The sequence below is a fragment of the Bison bison genome, unplaced genomic scaffold, assembly GCF_000754665.1.
Source record: "Bison bison bison isolate TAMUID 2011002044 unplaced genomic scaffold, Bison_UMD1.0 scf7180017864105, whole genome shotgun sequence".
Classification (NCBI taxonomy): domain Eukaryota; kingdom Metazoa; phylum Chordata; class Mammalia; order Artiodactyla; family Bovidae; genus Bison; species Bison bison.
The window spans coordinates 9,974,891-9,994,958 of NW_011494677.1; the positions used below are offsets into that span (position 1 = coordinate 9,974,891).

At 44.0% G+C, this 20,068-nt stretch overlaps 1 protein-coding gene across 1 annotated transcript in view; it reads left to right on the forward strand.

Annotated features, from left to right (window-relative positions):
* Nucleotides 1-20,068, forward strand: part of LOC104987802 (tyrosine-protein kinase SgK223) — a 46,902-nt gene that overhangs the window by 7,794 nt on the left and 19,040 nt on the right. Inside the window, exons 4-5 of the mRNA XM_010838862.1 lie at nt 4-1,138; nt 18,643-18,800. Of these exons, the coding sequence (XP_010837164.1) occupies nt 4-1,138; nt 18,643-18,800 (1,293 nt within the window). The remainder of the gene's footprint in view (nt 1-3; nt 1,139-18,642; nt 18,801-20,068) is intronic.

A 20,068-nucleotide genomic window follows, 5' to 3' on the forward strand; every position in this document is an offset into this window, starting at 1 on the left:
GCCCTTCGGATGGCCTCTCCTGTGGGAGCGCCAACAGCCGCGCCAGCAGTCCCCTGGCCCCCCATCCTGAGAGCGATTACTGCTCCCTCAGGAAGGAGCCTGGGCTGGGGAAGCAGCAGGACTCCGGCTGCCACGGCGTGGCCTCCAGCAGGCGCCTTGGGCAGACTGGGGAGACCCAGCCCCCCGCCCACTCCAGGGAGGCTGCTCAGTCTGAACCCATCTATGCTGAGAGTACCAAGAGGAAGAAGGCCGTTCCAGTGCCTTCCAGGCCACAGGCCAAGGCAGAACAGGGGGCAGGCACTCCGGGCCAGGCCCAGGTGCGGACAGTTAACACCTGGGCTCAGAAAGCCGCATCTGGCTGGGGCCAGGTCAGGGAAGGCCCGGATGCGGCCCCCCAGATGGCGGCCACCATCACAGTCATGGCCGCCCACCCAGAAGAGGACCACCGGACAATCTACCTGAGCAGCCCAGACTCCTCTGTGGGGGTGCAGTGGCCACGCGGGCCCCCGAGCCAGCAGGCTCCTGAGGCAGGCGGAGAGGAGCCTTCAGCTGGGCAGGGGCTCGGCTCCAGGGAGAGCCGGCATCGCAGTGCCAGCGAGACCACGGCCAAGGGGAGACCTGCCATCCCCCCCAAGATGTCCAGGAGCAGCCCTGGAGGGTCCCCGGTATCCCCCTCCGCCTACCCACTGTCCGACCTCAGTGAAGGGAACTCAGGCACCCCTGGGCCCCAGCCTCCATCCAAGGGCCCCGCTGACCCCGCTTCTTCCTGCCGGGCCAATGGCATCCCCTCCAGTGACTCTGCCAGGGGCCCCCCGCCTGCCGCCAGTACGTCAGCCTTGGAGCAGAGGCGGCCCCGGCCCCAGGCCGGTGCCTGGAGTCGCCAGTGCCGGATTGAGGAGGAGGATGAGGTGGAGCAGGACTTGCTGAGTCAAAGTTGGGGGAGAGAGGTGGAAAATGGCCCCTTGGACCCGGCCAGCTCCTCCGCCTGGCACCATCTTCGCCCCACAGATGGCTCCTCTGGGCAGAACAGCAAAGCTGGGACTGGGATGAGCAAGTCGGCCTCATTTGCCTTTGAGTTCCCCAAGGACAGAAGCGGGATTGAGACGTTCTCTCCTCCTCCGCCACCTCCAAAGTCACGGTAAGTACGACTGTGTGTGCATGCAGCTTGGTGTCGGGGTGGGCCTGGAGTGGGTGTTCGTCCGGCAAGACGGCGTCTTCCAGAAACCAAGGTCTTTGCTGCCTGCACCAAGACATCAGGCCAAGGTTTGGGGCCTGTAGGCACGTGTGCCTTGGTGTGAATTTCTCCTCCGCGCTCAGCACACAAACCTAGGAGCAGTGCCCTGCTTGGGATTGGCTGTTGGGAAGGTGTCTTTCTGAGAAGCACTGAGAGGCTGTCACTCTTGGCTGGTACCCATCCTCTTATCATTGGGTGTCCTTGTTTTCTCCATTTCTCTGAAGTGTCTTCAGCAGGCTTCCCCCCACCCAAATCCTGAAGTTCCTGATTTATTTAAACATGCAGAAGAAGGCTCCAGGAGGCTATGCTGCAGAATCTTGTGAGGCAAAGAGATGGGCAGGCAAAGGAGCAATGCCAGTGTGCTCCATAAATTGTAACCATGATGGTGATTAGACTTTGGGGGCAAAAGCAGGTTGTAGGAGGCACTGCACATGTTTTCGAACTCTCAGATGTGGGTTTTTAAAGAAAAAAAAACACACACACATATATATATATAGTTTCACGGTAGCACGCTGAAACTCACAGCTTTCTCACTGTTTTCTCCTGCCAGTTAAAAGTTCCTCTCAAAGGCCTGAGAAAAATAAATCCTTTTTCTTTTTTTGAAGTATTGAGTTGTGCATGGAATTTAGATTCTGAGGTGGGGAGGGGGAAGGTGGGGGATGGCCCTCAATTAGAGCAAAACCGATTCCTCTCAGGGAAAGGAACAGCCTGCTGTTTTTCAAAAGATGACAGCCCTTCCAAACATTTTGTTTAGTCGTGTCATCTCCAGTGGTTCTGTTTCAGCTCATGTGCCTCCAGGTTGATGTCAGAAGCAGGGGATTGACCACAGAGGGAAGCAGCTGTGACACTTGACTTTGAACATCAAGGCGTCTCAGGCTGCGATGCGTCCTAACGTGGGCTTTTTCTGGGACCACTGCTTTGTTCTGGTGTTGAGTTGGCCTCCTGCCATGCGTAGTAGATAGCCATCCTCTAGCTCTTTGGAGGAGCACAGACTCTGGCTACGGTTTTTGCTCACTGACTGAATGGGGGGTTCCTCAGCTCAGAAGAGCTCCCACTTTATACGGCACTTACTATGGGCCAGGCATGGAGCTAAGGGACTTAGACATATTAACTCATTTGATGCTCAGAGCAGATCTAGGAAGTAGGAATTACCATCCCCAATTACAGATGACAAAACAGAGAGAGAGCTGAGTAACCTGTGCCAGGGTGACACGGCATACTTGGCAGGCTGCCTCCATATTATGTGCTTCCAAACACCTTAGACACATCAGGAGGAGGAGTGGGCAGGGCATTCAGATAAAACATGGGCATCATGTCTGTCTGCCTCAGGCCTGGAGGGCTTAGTGGGAAGCACGGGCTTTGGAGCCAGAAAACTGAGTTCATGTTGCGTCTGTCTCACCTACATGTTAAGTGATCTCGAGCAAGCTACTCACTGTGACAGAGCAACTTCAAGTTCCTCTCCAAAATGGGCTAATAATAACAATACATTTGTAACACCCTGTTGTTGAAAGGCTCAAATGGATGAACAGAATCTAATGCAGAGATTAATTCTGTAGATAAAAGCCACCCCGAGTTGTCAACAGTAGCAGGGGTACCCCCACGTTATAGAAGTGGGACTGGCCTGATCCGAGGAACACCACCTGAGCCTTGGAGAAGGAACTAAAACTTTCTTGGGTAAGAATCACAGGGTTTGGAATAACACCAGTCAACATAGCAATGTGACTCAAGTAGAATCTTTCGTTAGCATCTAGGGTGAGATCAGAGTTTTGAAGGCCAGTTTGTTAAAAAGCAAAACCATTGGATTATATACAATTCACACCAGGTGGGAATCTCAGAGGTTCTAGGTGCCAGCACTTAAAAAAAAAGAAAAGTTTTTATTTTCAGGACTTTGGGGAGAAAAATCTAGGAAATAAAATTAACTAACTTAAGAGAACACAGAAAAAAAGGAAAGAGCATCTGGTACTATTTAAAATAAATTGAACTAGTGTATATATATATATTCATTTGGGGAAGATTTTTCAAGCATTACCAGGATTCTCTTTTGAATCATCGCACATCTCCCATGAGGATATAAGAGGGCAGGCCCAGGACCATAAGTTCAGTTCAGTCACTCAGTTGTATCCAACTCTTTGCGACCCCATGGACTGTAGCATGCCAGGCCTCCCTGTCTGTCACCAACTACCGGAGTTCACTCAAACTCATGCCCATTGAGTCGGTGATGCCATCCAACCATTTCATCCTCCGTCGTCCCCTTCTCCTCCTGCGTTCAATCTTTCCCAGCATCAGGGTCTTTTCAAATGAGTCAGCTGTTCGCATCAGGTGGCCAAAAGTATTGGAATTTCAGGTTCAGCATCAGTCCTTCCAATGAATATTCAGGACTGATTTCCTTTAGAATGGACTGGTTGGATCTCCTTGCAGTCCAAGGGACTCTCAAGAGTCTTCTCCAACACCACAGTTCAAAAGCATCAATTCTTCATCGCTCAGCTTTCTTTGTAGTCCAGCTCTCACATCCATACCATAAACTGACATACCATAAACTGACTTTTGATTCTGGAACTTGGTACTGTACTTACTGAGGTGGGTGCCAGGAACCCACAGCCTTCAAACCTAGTCAGTCTGGGTGATGGCAAATCAGAGTATTGACCAGAGTATAGCCCATGGTTGGTCCAGCACCACTGGTGGCTGTGACAGGCTCATGTCAGTTTTCCAAGATGGTAAAATGTTGGAAGGTCTTTGAGCAACATCCAAGGTTAACTTCTTCACATGGGTCATCTGTTCAATGGGTTTTATTTCTGCGGCTCAACCTCACCTATGAACAAAGATAACAACTGTCATGATGGGTATGAGGTCCACTCAGGACTCCAGAGAGAGGGGCTGTTCCATACAGGGTAGTGTTACTTTTTACTAACAGGCACTTAAGCAGGTAAGTAAGTGCTTTCTCGGGCCACTATAGAACAAAGAAATCATATGCTGGCTTTCCTATGGTCCCATTTTACAAAACTGACCAACTTGGAGGGGGAAAAAAATAGATGTTGAGAGTGACCTGGCTTTCCTGTGGTCTCGTTTTGAATGTTTGGCAGTAGCTTTTCTGTTTTCTGAGATACTGTCCTCTGTAAACTCCCATCAGGGTTCCTGAGAAAACTCTTGCTGTAATACCATGTAGGATGAAGATTCTCAATACTCATTTAATGCCTGAAAGCCATGTAGAGGTGTTCAAGTACATGTTCAGCCTTCCTCCCAGGCAGGTGTGGAGGTCTGGGTCCTTTACCTGCTGCTGCCAAGGCAGCCTTCTACCTGTGTAAGCTCACACCTCCTCAACCTGACCAATCCCACTGAGTCTCTAGATCACCCCTGCTCCAATTTAGTGCAGGCTTAGAAGGTAAGGAGCAACAAATACTGCTGGTTAGAAAACAAAAACCCACAGGAAAGAGGTGTGCACTTCTTAGTTTAAATGTCACGTTCGAGACAAGGCAGTTCAATGAGAGCAGCCAATGCCTGGGGGAGTAATAAAATCAAATTTATTTCTGCCTTTTATTTCCTCACAGATGCAAACCTGGTTTTAAATGACTTATGGCTTTTCAGTGACAAGGTCAGTTAAGGGAAAATCATCTGATTAGTGCCAAACAGGCATTTCACAAAGAAACCCCAAAATAGGAATTAGGCTGGTAGACCTGAACTCAGAGGTGGAATTAGAAGACAACGGGTGAATGAGAACTAAGACAGGTTTATATGGTTTTAGTTTCCAGATGATCTGGCCCCAGATGAGACTAATCAAAAAGAAAGAAACATTTTCTCAAGAAAGTGAGGGATGACTTTGTTTTAAAGTTATCACTCATGCTTATAATTTTAACCCAATACTTACACTAAGTTCTCCTCCTCTGCAAGGATTCTGGGGAGTAGAGGTTGAGTCTGTCCTACGCTTTTGTTCTTTCTTAATTCTTATCCTTCTCACTTGGCTTCTCAGCAGACAGGTGGTGATGGTGTCAGAGATGGAGGTCTTTTCTGCACACGAAAGTGGCCACATTGCTCCCCAGAGGAACCAAAAGAACTTATTGTATAATCTCTCAATCACACGCTCTCTTAGCATGACTTTGAGGATTGGAATTGGATGAGTGAAATGGGTCACTGTCTCTAGATCCTATATCCAATCTGATTAAATCTCTAGGGGCTTCCCTGGCAGTCCAGTGGTTAAGATTTCCCCTTCCAAAGCAGGGGGTGCAGGTTCGATCCCTGGTCAGGGCGCTAAGATCCCATATGCCTTGTGGCCAAAAAGCCAAAACATTAAACAGAAGCAATACTGTAACAAATTCAATAAAGACTTTAAAAATGGGCCACATCAAAAAAAAAAACAACAAAACTTTCAAATGCCTTATTCTTGAGGCACCTCTTACTGTAGTGGATTGTGACGGGATGGCAACAGTTGACCAGGAAATCCCACAATGTTCATGTAAAACATGCTTTTCTCAGTGGCGTTTTGAAAATCACAGTTTGTATCAGAAAGCATTATACACGCTTCAGGAATCTTCTCTATGTTTACCTTTTTGACAAAACTGAAATAAGTCTGCTGGTGATCGAGTTGGTTTGGTAAAGACTGAATACCAGGCATACTTCAGGGGAGAAACCACGGCCCCCCCCACCCCCCGCCACATACACACACACAGTTTGGCAAACAAAGCACACATATCAACAGCACAGTTCTATATCCTGCTTTGTGCCAGGAAATGTATAGTTGGCCTCTTCCCATGAGTTTGTGGATAGAATCTGACGTGGGACATCTAGTGATACTGAAGCAGGGAGAACTAGCATTGATTCCTATCTTAGTCTGTAATTTTTTTTTTAAATCACTAAGTGGAACAGTAGCATATATAAAATATTTATAGCATTCTCTCCATTTTTGAGAAGGCATCCGTGGTGAAGGCTTAGGGATTAGACATTCTTTTCATCAGATATCTACTAATTGCCTACTTTCTGTGCAAGGTGCTAAAAAAAGCCAGTTACTGGAGTCCCACCCTTTAAGGCCCCTGAGGGTTGACTTGGTAGGAATTAAATCAGCCGATGTGCAAAAGGACAGCCAAAAGTTCACTCCTGCTTTGATTGCTTTTGTTGAGACTGGTTATCACAGCATCTGGATTCTCACTGAATTTCTTGTTCTGCCCAGTAAAGCCAAGGTAAGCTCAGCTTGGTGTTCAGGAGTAGTGAAATAACAATCTTTCCTTTAAGGTCTTTTGACCTAATACAAATCACACTTAGTACAGGCATGTAGATACCCATCTATTTAAAAAAAAAAAAAAAGATGTTCCTTGAAGGTAAAAGACATGCTTAGCCATCTATAATTTCAGAATATCCTGTTTAATGCCTGGCATATGTAGATGCTCAAGAAACTTTTATTCAGTTGACAGTAGTAGGCAGAGGCCATACCCTATTTATTTCATTTTGGCCAGAAGCACCTAATTCTATGTTTTACACATGAAGAAATACTGAGAAAGGAGCAAGTAGCATCATTAAATACTTATATCAAGGTGTCTTTCTGATACCCAAGTTTCAGATTGCCCCTGTGCTCTGTTCTTCCCTCTCTTTTGGCAGTTAACACAGTGTTTTGAATTAAACTCCATTCATAAGTCATATCTTTCTAAGAGCTTGTAAACTCTTGAGAGTACAGGAAACATTTTATATACTTTTTTTGACTTTTCCATAGGATGCCTTAAGACAGTAGGTATTCAATAAAAGATTATTGAATTAGAGGGGGATAAAGGCCAGAAGGAACTACAAATCTTGGCCTTATTTTCCACTGGACACCCCATTATAATTCTGTGGCTTGAGTTAAAGAAACTGAAGTTAATAATTATTAATGCTATTAATGCTTCAAGGTGGGCAAACACTATGAGAGCACAATGCAGCCTTTCATGGATTAATTACTCTCCAACGATTGTACATTGCCTTTTTTTTTTTTTTTTTTTAAAGCCAAGCAGGTGTTTGGAGCCCAGCCCTCTCTTGCCACAAGAATGTTCTTTTCAGGCAGTAATCACCTAAGGACTTTTTTCCCCACCCATAAATTGCAAGGAATTCTAGGGTGTGGTTTCATTTTTCTGAGAATAGATTTTCCATGATTTCTGAAATGGGTTGGGAGATACAGGCATGGGCCGCATGATCAAGCCCCCTCTTCCATCACGTAATCAAAAGCACTTTGTTCCTAGAATAGCCAGCCTACCTTTGAGGTGTGGAACTCACCAATTGCTGAGACATTATCTCTATTTGTAGTGCAGGAAAGTTGCTGTTTGATTATCATCGATGTGCCCACAAGAAGACTTGCATTTCCCTTTACCAGGGTAGATAGACCAACTTCAAAGAATCATTAGCAACCATTTCTCCAACTAATACTTTTCCCTTTAAGAGCAGTGTCTTCAGCCTCTGTGCTAAAATCGCTCACTTGTTTCTTTCTACTGGCTTTTGGGCAGATCCCTAAAAATGTGGGCATTAAGGGTATTTGTTCTGTCCCCATACAGCTCTCTGCTTCCATCAGCTTTTGTCTGGTTCTCTGGACATTTATTCTCTGTACTTTTCTAACAGGCAGACTTATGTAAACAAGTGTTCTTCGCTGGGGGAAAAGGGGAACTTCTTTAAAGCAGATTAAAGACTGCTTTAAAAAAAAACAAAAAACCCTTCCCTTCTTACTCAGATACTTTACTCTCCAGTTAATTTTAGTATCTATCTCTACCAGATGATCCCTGTGACTTCCTGGCAGTTTGGTTTTAGCCATTTCATGCCCATTTATACATGTGCTATAAAAAATTTTCCCAAAGTTTAAAACTTGTCTTTTAGGCAAATGATTGGCAGTGTTTCCACTGTATGTCCCTTCACAATGGCTCCTGATTCCAGGAGCTCCGTAGACAGTCAAAATGAATGAAAATTCACATACCCTGGATAAAGACAAGAATAGTTGAGATAAATTGACGCATTAAGTAGTAATAAGACTTTGAAGATTAGGAAGAAAGGGAAGAAGAATCTTTGGAATTTTAAAATCAGTCATAGTGGGGAGGTCACTTAAAATAATCCTTATGAATGTGTGATCAAAAGGAGGGTTTTGTGACTGCATGTTCTTGCAACACCAGGGAAATTAGGTTGCATCCTCCACACCAGCTACAATCAGTTGGAGTAGCATTCTGGAGTTTCACATGGAAAGCTGAGAGAGCAATACTGTCTGCAGGTTATGGGAGGGAGAGCAGTATACAGCCACAGGTGCCAGCTGTTCGCCAGTGCAGCTTAAAAATCTAGAATTCACCATCAGTGATTGCAAAATCATTGGGGATCAGTAACTGTTTCCTATCAGATGGTAAAGAATCTGCCTACAATGCAGGAGACCCAGGTTTGATACCTGGGTTGGGGAAGATCCCCTGGAGAAGGAAATGGCAACCTGCTCTAATATTCTTGCCTGGGAAATCCCATGGACAGAGGGGCCTGGTGGGCTACAATCCATGGGGTCACAAAGAGTCGGACATGACTGAGCAACTTAACACTTCACTGTACTAATTTGAAAGTTCCACACCTGGGAGAGGATCTGTGGTCTGTCTAGCCCATTGTAGCCCTAAGCGAAGTGTTTGCAGAAGAGGGTCTTCTGATTACAACTTCCATTTTGTACCAAATGTTTTATTTCCTCTTAATGAGTGATTATGAATATTTTCTGACTTTTAATGAGTGACTATGAATATTTCGTGAATTATAATGAGTGATTATGACTATTCCATGAATTTTTGGAAGTTTGTATTTTAGTAAACAACAGTTACCATTAATTCTAGTATCCAATATATAATGTATTATTTCTCTTTAAAGACCTTGAATTTATGTTTTCATTCCTTAAATCATGTTAAACAAGAAATGTTAGCCTCACCCTCTTTTAACTTTTAGCATTGACTTTCTGTGCCCCAGATGGTTGGGGTAAGGGAGTTGAGGCAGGAGGTATATGTCAAAATCTTTTGGAGGAGTTTGAAATTGGAAATATTAAATATGTTCGTCTAGTCAAGGCTATGGTTTTTCCTGTGGTCATGTATGGATGTGAGAGTTGAACTGTGAAGAAGGCTGAGCGCTGAAAAATTGATGCTTTTGAACTGTGGTGTTGGAGAAGACTCTTGAGAGTCCCTTGTACTGCAAGGAGATCCAACCAGTCCATTCTGAAGGAGAGCAGCCCTGGGATTTCTTTGGAAGGAGAGATGCTGAAGCTGAAACTCCAGTACTTTGGCCACCTCATGCGAAGAGTTGACTCATTGGAAAAGACTCTGATGCTGGGAGGGATTGGGGGCAGGAGGAGAAGGGGATGACAGAGGATGAGATGGTTGGATGGCATCACTGACTCGATGGACTTGAGTTTGAGTGAACTCCAGGAGTTGGTGATGGACAGGGAGGCCTGGCGTGCTGTGATTCATGGGGTCGCAAAGAGTCAGACATGACTGAGCGACTGATCTGATCTGAATATTATATATATAATATTAATATTTATATAAATTAATATTAAATATTATGATATAAATTTATATTTTAGAAATTGAAAACTATTGTTTTCATAATTACTTACATATAATTTTTCCAAGTCTTTTTGACTGGTGGTAAGTGAGGTCATCTTTTTTCATGAAAATATTCAACATGAGGATAGAACATGTCTCCCTAGGAGAAAGTAGAAGAAAACCCAGACAGGAATATTTGCTGATCTGTTATATTTACTTGGTGACTTCCCTTTAGATCTTTCAAAATACCTCCTTGATATTTGTGTCTTCTCCAGAGCTTGACACAGGGAATTGTCTGCACAGTAAATAGTAAATCCTAAATCCAGCCCCTCAATCCTTTTCCTTTGCCTCCTTCAGTGTTGATCTGCCCTTCCTCCTGCTTGTGATAGTCATTTAATCACTAATTGTTGAGGTCTAGGTGTAAGGGAAGCTATAATGAATTACCCAGGAAAATAAAATATAAGAATACGCTGGGCCCTCTCCATTCCTGAGTGATGCCTTCAAGTAAAACTCAGTGAAGATCAGTACAATATTGTTTGTAGGAGCTGGGAGTTGGAGCAAACCCAGACTTACTTGAGAGGTGAAGATAGTGGCTACGAACACCAAATAATGGGATGAAAGGTTAGAATAGCTGCTTTGGAGAATGGGAGGTCCCGTGAAACGATGGCCCAGGAGCCACAAGAGCTAGCTGTCAGGAAGTTAGTTCATTGTGGTACCAGTCGGCATGGTTGTGTGCTTTCCTAGAGAAGCACTGGGTTACCTAGTGCAGGAGTCAGATGGGAGATGTTTGTTTCATCTTTGGGTCTCTTTAAAATATGAAAGTGAAATCTCTAGCCTATCTATTAGAAAATATGTAGGTATTTTCTATCCAGGTAGCAAGATACTGGATTTGCTGGAGGCTGCTGAAGTCTTCTGTCTGTCTGTCCCCATCCATCCATCCATCCTCCCATCTTTCTGTATAACTAGTACTTTCTTTGTACCTGGTGCTGTTTTTAGCACTTATTAAATATTAAGTCATCAACTCCTCCTAACCACTACCCCCCTCCTGCCCCCAATGAGGTAAGTAGTAGTATTATCTCCATTTTGTGCATGGGATGCCCCAGGACCCATGCTCTTAAGAGTGAAACTCATCTGGGCAGCTTTTCAAATGTTTTTATTGCTGTTGTTCCCAAAGGTTCCGGAGATTTCTTCCACACTATGCTGACCTGTGGGCAGGGCAGCTGGTGGGAGGGCCCCGTCTGTGAATTGTAGTTGTTCAGTCTTTACTTTCCACTGGTCATTCATGGCCTTCTTTTCACCTCTTCCCATCTGCCCCTGTGTGAACAGATGATCAAGCTCTTGAACATGTAGCGTTTCTTCCTTAACAGGCCAGGAGTTGGACACTCATTGTTCTTAGGTGATGAGATTGGAGATGCAGGTGTAGTGGACCAGGTGATGGGGTGCAGCCGCCGAGTCCTTCTGCACCCTCTTACCTGCTTCCATAGCTGGTCTCCTGTCCTCAGCCTGGGTGTAAACCTTCCCACGCTAGGGAGTTGCTGCCTTCCTCTCTTCTGCACCAGAAATTCTTTGGGAAAGGACATAGCCATGCAGACTGGGGGCCACAAATAAGAGACTTTGATTTTCTGAGACAGGAAAGGTCATCTTTTAAAGCCATTTGTATCTCTCAGTGCCAAAGTATATCTGTGTATAGTTAGGACAAATGGCTGCAAATTTCCAACTGACCAATTGAAGCGTTTTTATCCCTTTTTATACCAGCTAACTAGTAACCTACAGATGTGTATGTAGGTGCAGGTGAGCGTGCATGCATATGCGTACCACTGTCTTTAAAAATAAGCATGGCTTTATTCCTGTTTTTAAATGGTTTCCACTGAATGCAAAGTGCTTTCGTTTTGGGGTTAAACCAAAGGCTTTTTTCAACTTGAGGTGCCCCAGCAGTCACCAGTGCATTAACTGCAAATGCAAATTAAAAAGCCTGCACAGTGGGGACCCTAAAGGTCATCTGACTCAAAATGAAACTGATTTCCTATCTTTATATGTGCTAATAAGTCAGCGGGGAAGCCTGCCGCCAGAGCAGACTGGATCCATTAGTTCCTTCATTTGGCACTTAGACACTTTGCAGAATAACTCCCATAGCATCTTCATCAAAGAGCACTAAGGATAAAAACAATAAAAACCTTTCCAGCTTAGCTATCTAACTTTCTCATCCCATCTCTTGAAAAAAAAATATTTTTTCAACTATAATACTGTTAGATTGTATAAATTCAGGATATTTGGGAACTGTGGTATTTTATGGTAGATATGAAAAAGCCTCAGCTGTTGAGTCCAGCTTTCTGGAGGGCTGTTGTTTACTCAGCGTTCCTGCCTTTTGCAAGTTTTGCTGGGCAAGTGTAGCCGGGCAAGTGTGATTCTTTTCTTAAAGGAAACATTTATCCTCCTAGATGCCTCCCAGTTATTGAAACAGAGGCAGATAAACTTAATCAAGAAGTATTTAATAATGACTCTGTGTTCCAGCATGTCCTGACTAGGACACAGCTCCTCAAAACAGTTTATAATTGTGGTGGTAACAAGCCTGTTTCACATGAAACAGAATCATCTAACCAGGATTATAACCAAATGCTCAGTGATGTGAATCAGACTCAGTTTGGTATGAATTCCAGAGGGCACAGACCAGTCAGAGGAGACTGAGATGGCTTGGGAAGGGTTTGTAGGTAAGTGATGCTGCTGCTGCTAGGTCTTGGGTATGGAAAAGGTTTGAAAGGGAGAGAGAATGTTTCCCTCTCTGCCAAGATGGGGCAGGGACAGGAATGCAGGGTGTTTTGGGGACAATGAGAGACTTGCCCCACCAGAGCAGAGTATATATGAGCAGAAGTAGTGGATATTGATTAACCAAAATGGTGATAATTTTTTTTCCAAACAGAATGCTAGGCATGTGTTCTAATGTATACACGGTGCGGGGGTGGGGTGAGGGGGATATTTGAAATCAAAGACAATCTGGAGGTGTGTTTCTGTAACCATGCGAGACCAGAGCTGATTCGGTATGGCGGCAGAGGTCAAGAATACTTGCACAAGCTCTGCGTAGGGTTCTTGAAGGTTGACCATCATTATGAGAGAAAGATTTTGGAGAGATTTTGAGTCAGAATGACCAAGGCTGCAGATGTTTTCTGACGACCATGGCTCGAGGCCTCTGCATACTTTTTTAGAGGAGATCGATCAGTATTTATCTACCAGGTTGTAGAAGCAAGGATGGTGCCACCTCTCTTTGCTGTTGTATCCACAAAACCTGGCACAGAGCAGGCAGTCAGTATTTATTTACTGGAAAATCTGAGAATGGTATTCAAAAAGGACAGGATTGGGGAATGCACTGCTGGTCATACAGGCATAAGATAAATAAAAATGGGGTGCTTGTATTCACGAAGCTAACCCAGTGTTTCAGCTCCAATCATTGAATGATTTTGACTTTAGGATCTGGCCAAATAGTAGAGAATGAAATAGGGTGAAATTGAGTGTATTTGAGAGGGTGTTTGAATGGCTTCTGATGATGCAGCCCAACAGGACAATTGGAGATTGAAAGCCTCAGGTCACAGAGGCAGAGCCGTCCCTATTTTCCTGTGCTTTCACAGGAAGTGCATTTTATAGAAAAGTCAGAGAGGAACTGAGGGGAAACGGAGAGCTCTGAGCTGGTGAATTCACAGCAGGCTGACAGGGCACACTCGGCCGCCTTTGAAGCTGACCCTTCATCCTCAGGGCTGCTCCGCGGGACCCTGCCGTCACCAGCCCAGCCCATCCCTGGGCTCTGGGAGGCCATGCGGGTGATCACAGCACCGAGGGCTGGAGTCTGGGATGGTAAGAGGCTCTCATTCTTTGATTAAGGCATGACTTGATTTAGTTGCACCTAAGCCAGTTTGTTTTCCCTTCTTGGTAAGTTAAACAAGGTATCGAGTTTTTCGAACATGTTCATGCTTTCTGAGCTACCTGAAAGGGCTTCCCCAAAACATTAGACATAGCAGTGACTTGATTCATCCGAAGACTGGGTGGTATAATTGTGTACACGGGTCTGGAGAACTAGGGTAAAACTGCACACTGGTGCTGTGCGACTTTTCTTACCTTCCGCTCCAGAGGCAAAAATTTCTCAACCAAACCGATGTGAACTAACCCAGACTCAGAGCTGTGAGAATGAACGTTTGCCTTGGTCACACTTTCAGTTGTGCTGCGTATGAGGATTCTAGCCGCCGTGTCTGAGAGACAGTCTCTGCCCCCACTGGGGTCTGGTATCTGTTCAGAATTTTGGGCATTCTGAAAACTCGGGAGTATTTTTAGACTTGGTTTTTTTTTTTTTTTTTCCTATGAATGAGGAAGTCTGGCAGATGGCCCTTCCGGCTGGATTATTAGTATTTTTTGCAGCTTTCTACCAATACGGTAGGGAGAAAACTCTGGCAAGGCTTCTTTCTCTAAGGACAATGAGGGGAAAAGCCATTCTGCAAACACTGGGCAGCTGCTGCAGGGCTCAGATCTCTAAGGACGCTGTGCCACTGGCTGCGTATCTCACACTGCTCTCCTGTGACCATGTCTAATCACGGGGGGAGGTAGGGAAGGAAGTCTGAGCAAGAACAAGTCATTTATCACAGCGCAGAGCAATGACATCTGTGCAGGCAGTGCTCTCACTGCAGCTGATAAGAGTGTTATTCGCCACCCAGAGAGGAAAGACTAGAGCATGTGGCTTTGGCCTCATGAAGCCACTTCCTTAAGTCACATGACATCAGAGTTCATCGCATAGACGGTTTGCACCAGTTTTATGAAAGACAAGTCAAACTATCATTAATGAAGGAAAAGAGCCTTTAAAGAGAATAAGTATAGTCTGGCTGAATATTGCTGAGTGCCCTCGGATTCTCATCCAGCCTTGCATCTGATGGAACAATCTATTAGGGCCCAGAAAAGTTACCTTTGGAATCTTAAGCCTTTTGCAAGGATTCTTGAGAAATCTATTGCACACACAGACTGGAGACACAAAAACGATGGATTGTCTGTCCCTGCTTTGATGGCCAGCTTCCCCCTTTGCATTTTCAAGCCTGGTGTGGTTGTGTTTCTTCGATAATTGAAGTGGCCGTTCTCTAAGACAACAGATCATACAGGTTTCCAAGGTGGATGATATTTGATGCAGTTCATATGAAAGATTTTTTAAAAAGGCTACCCCTTTCCTCCTTATTTGCATCTAAGCATCTCAACTGCCTGTGGGGTTTTAGTTACTTGTCGGGAACCTGGACTTCTTGAGGGTTTTTTGGTAGAGAAACAGTAGTAAAATCCCCAGAAGCCTTGAAAATTGCACTTGTGGCTTGGATACTAAGATTTACCAAAGTCTACATTTGGAGGCTTCCCACTTCCCTACACACACACACACACACACACACACACACAGAATTTATCCTACAGCCACTAGAATAGTCTGATTTTGTCTGCGTTCACTTGGTGGGGCTTTAAAACTGTGACTTCTCATATTAAGTAGATGTAGAAAAATTAACCCTCACAGTCTCAGATAAGTTGTTAGGACTGAAAAATAACTTTCATCCATGAGGCTTTTCTGTGGTGAAATCAACCCTCATAGAGCCTGTCTGTCCCACAAGGACTGATTGAAATCTCACTGGGTCATCTGTGTTCCTCGCCCTTCAGAGGCTCAACAGCAGGTCAATAGAAGTGGCCATCCCTGGGCTTAGTCAGACCCTAGTGATTTCTTTCTTTCTAAGAATGTTCATTTCCAAGTTTTTCAAGCATGCAGTGAAGTTCAAAGAATGATTAAACTCACTTTCATGTGTCCAGGGGCTTCCATTGTGACTCAGCTGGTAAAGAATCCACGTCCAATGAGGGAGACCTGAGTTCGATCCCTGGCTTGGGAAGATCCCCTGCAAGAAGGGAAAGGCTTCCCACTCCAGTATTTTGGCCTGCAGAATTCCATGGACTGTATAGTTCATGGGGTTGCAGAGTCGGACACAACTGAGTAACTCACACACGCACGTGTCCAAGGTTTTTCAAATAGTTACCATTTTGTTCTCTGGGGTTTGTTTTAAAGGAAATATTACAGATACAGTGGAATATCCTTCCCTATACAATTTCCATTTCAATTTCCCCTTGCTACCCAGAGTCATCACTGTCTTGAAGTTGAGTGTCATTTCCATTTTACCATGTAAATGTGGTAAAATGTGTAAAAAATACATAGAATCATAATGTGTTTTAAAATTGTATATAAATGGTGTCACATTTTAGCCTTTTGCAAGCTACTTATAATAGTCAGTGTTTTAAGAATTCTTTTCATACTAATACATTTAAATCAAGTTTATTTATTTTTTGAATGCTATATGGTACTCTGATACAAGACTATACCACAGTGTATCCATTCCTTTACTGATGGCCATTGGACTGGCTATGATTTTGTTTCTGCTGTTAGTAACACTGTGAACAGTCTTCCCCATGTATGAGTTTTTCTAAATCTGCCTTCCACAGTGCAGTAGCCACTAGCTAAAATGTGGGAGCCTAAATTGCAATGTGCTATAAATATAAAATACAAACCAGATTTTGAAGACTTAGAATAAAAAAACTATAAAATATCTCATTAATTTTATATTTGTTACATAGTGAAATGACAATATTTTATGTATTTTGTGAAGTAAAATACATTGTTAAAATTAATTTTACCTTTAATTTGGCTACTAATTTTTTTTAAATTTTATATATATGTACATAACTTGCATTATGGTTCTATTGAACAAGACTGTTCTAGATCGGGAATCATCATCAACCGCCCACAAGTCCGCCATCTATGTTGTGAATGAAGTTTTACTAGAAAACATGCCCATTTGTTTATGTATTGTCAGTGGCTCCTTCCCCGCTACAAAAGCAGAGCTGATACTTGCAACAGAGACTGTATGACCCACGAGGCTAAAATGTTTACCATCGGGCCTTTAAGGAAAGGCTTGTCTATCCCTATTTTAGAGCGATGACTTTTAACCTTTGTAAAACTAAGTTTCTAAAATATATTTTAAGAATTATATTTAATACTGTGATCCAATACACACACACACACACACCTGAAACAAAAGTTTCACAAATACTTACTCTTTTCATTTTCTTTTTTTTTTTTTTCCTGGTCTATTCCGTTAAACTGCCTTGACTCACAAAATTGAGCTGGCCATTCATTCATTACCAGTCATGTAATATCTTTGTTCCCTTTGCATCTGACAACTGAACATTTTTCTTTCTTTTAATGCTTCACTTTATACTAAATAATCATGTGTATGTTCTCACACATACCACATTTACTTTTTGTTTTGTTTTCTCTATTTATATACATTTCTTCTGGTGTTTTTCTGCATCAGCTCAGCAGCTGTGGTGCTGGAATTTCTCCCATGACAATTTTCTGAGCCTGTAGACCAGGAAACTGCAGGGCCACTCTGATGTGGTTGGATTGCCAGAGAGACCTAGCTTTTTTTTTCCCTGGATGAGGACTTGTCGTTATTCACAACTTCATATCTTGGCCTCATCTGCAAAACCGTTGTTGTTGGATCTGATGAGGATGGATAAAAATATTTTATGAAACTTTCTCTGACGATATTTTGCCAGAGGGTAAAATAAAGACAATCTACTACCATAGCACTTTCTAAGATTTGATATCCCCAAGGCCCCTAGAGTGACTTTGGGATATAAAGAATATTATTACTTGTAACATTGCCATCACTGTCATATTTAGTTGTAGATTTAAAACTTAAAAGTGCAGTCCTAGAGGTGGGAGGTGGGGAGAGAAACATATTTCTGGAGAACATGTTTCATGGGAACAAACTTTCTCTAAACTTTTCTGTTAATGAACAAGAGTTTCCACTGCCTGTAAGGACCATACAGGGCTGGGCGATGCTGAACACAAAGAACAATCAATACATTCTTGGCTGTAAGGTCATATGCATTAAATAAGGCAGTTCTGATACCAAATCAATACTGTTTTGTGTATTTCCTACAGCAGATATTGAGATATAGATCCACCATGGTGGGAGAGAGTGTCATCAGGAGATATCAGCCCAGACAAATCTAGGTTACCACCAACAGGGAAAGGGCTGGATTGATTGTGGTCTTTCCCACTGTGTGGGGAAAATGTCAGGTCAGAGTGAATATTCATGTAGTCCTCGGAAAGAGGGAAATCAATCAGCTAAACCTTCTACTTAATAAGGGAACCGTTTTCTCCAAGGCGAGGTTCTTTTCTTGAACTTGATATTCCTGTCCCCAATGCGTCAGTCATTCTATCTTAGAGACACAATCAAAGATTTCATAGAAAGCCTAAGGGCAGATTCATTCCATAGTTTTGGTATAAGGTTTAATATGGTTCTATCTAAGCATTGCACTACAAGTCTAGTTAAAATTGAAATAATGTTTCCTTTAACTCCATGGAACAAGCTAGACCCTTTGAAACTATATCAAGAGAGTACCAGGCGCAGGAGAAATCTTTTATTTTTGGTCCACAGTTCACTTGTCCTGTGATCTTGCAAAACCTCCCCAATCTCTATATATCTCTGTACGTTGGCTTGTATGATAATGTTCAATTTTTCTTTGTAGAGATGACACGTGGTATAGTAGCTGACATACATGTTTTGGCAGAGAGGGCCAGAGTATGAAGGCAATTCCTCCCAAATCATGGTTTGGGGGCTTTGCCAAATTTAATAGACTCACTTGTCTTTAATCACACTCAAGAAATCACCTGCCATTCATGTGTATAAGGTTTCAGAAGAGCCCCTGTTCTGTCTTCCCCCAAATCATTTTTTCAGAACTTGCCAGCACTGGTCAGGCTTCAAGAGCATAGTAGGTTCATACTCCATTGGCTGTTTTTTTTGAACAGAGACAACATTAATTACTTTTATCGTTTGTTTCTACATTTTCCAGGCACCTTTTAAAAATGAACAAGAGCAGCTCTGATTTGGAGAAGGTGAGCCAGGGCTCTGCTGAGAGCCTCAGCCCGTCCTTCAGGGGCGTCCACGTCAGCTTCACCACGGGCTCCACGGACAGCCTGGCCTCCGACTCCAGGACCTGCAGCGATGGAGGTAACACACTTGACCCTGATGGAGAGACATAGGTTCTCTTGAGCCTGGAGGGCCAGGCCTGGGTTAATTGCCAAGATTTGGAAGCTTTGAGCTAGACCTACTGTCTCAGTCCCACTTTCCCCACAAAATAGACTCTACCGAGGAGTTGGTTTGTTTTTTTTTTCTATAAGAGTTCTCTTTATTTTTATTTATTTATTTGTTTGGCTGCACTGCACAGCATATGCTATGCTGTGCTTAGTCACTCAGTCATGTCCAACTCTTTGCAACCCCATGGACTGTAGTCAGCTAGGCTCCTCTGTCCATGGGGATTCTCCAGGCAGGAATACTGCAGTGGGTTGCCATGCCCTCCAGGGGATTTTCCCAACCCAGGGATCAAACCTATGTCTCCCACGTTGCAGGTGGATTCTTTACTGTCTGAGCCATCAGGGAAGTCCAAGAATACTGGAGTGGGTAGCCTGATCCAGGAATTGAACTGGGGTCTCCTGCATTGCAGGTGGATTCTTTACCAGCTGAGCTACCAGGGAAGCCCACTGCATGGCACGTGGGATCTTAATTCCTTAACCAGAAATGGAACCCCCACCCCCACATTGGAAGGTGGCGTCTTAACCACTGGACCACCAGAGAAATTCTTATTCCCTGTTGAATTTATGGCAAGGTATGGCCTTCACCCCATATCTCCCTCTCCAATCACACATAGTACATCCACACGGCAATACGGTGGGAGGTCAGAAGCATATCAAAAGACTCCTGACTCCTGGGTACTGAGTCATTATATATACAGGTCTGCACTTGATTTCTGTCCTCAGGATTGGTTCACAATGGCAATCCCAAGTTCCCTCTCCCTCCACCCTCTGTCTCTCCTCTTCTTTCACAGACGTGCATACACACATATGCACACACACTTCGATACACAGCAGGTGTTTGTATCAGTGTTTGTTGAATTAAAGCATGGAGGCTTCATTAGACCACCACCAATCCCAGAGCTTCTGGATAAAGCTCTGACGCTTCATATGTGGGTATGTCCTGATTGGGCTTCCCAGGTGGCACTAGTGGTAAAGAACCCACCTGCCAATGCAAGAGAAGCAAGAGGTGTGGGTTCAATCCCTAGGTTGGGAAGATCCCTTGGAGGAGGGCACAGCAACCCACTCCAGTGTTCTTGCCTGGAGAATCTCATGGACAGAGGAGCCTGCCGGGCTGCAGTCCATAGGGTCGCGAAGAGTCGGAAGCAATTTATCACACATATACACATGTCCTGATTGGGTATACAG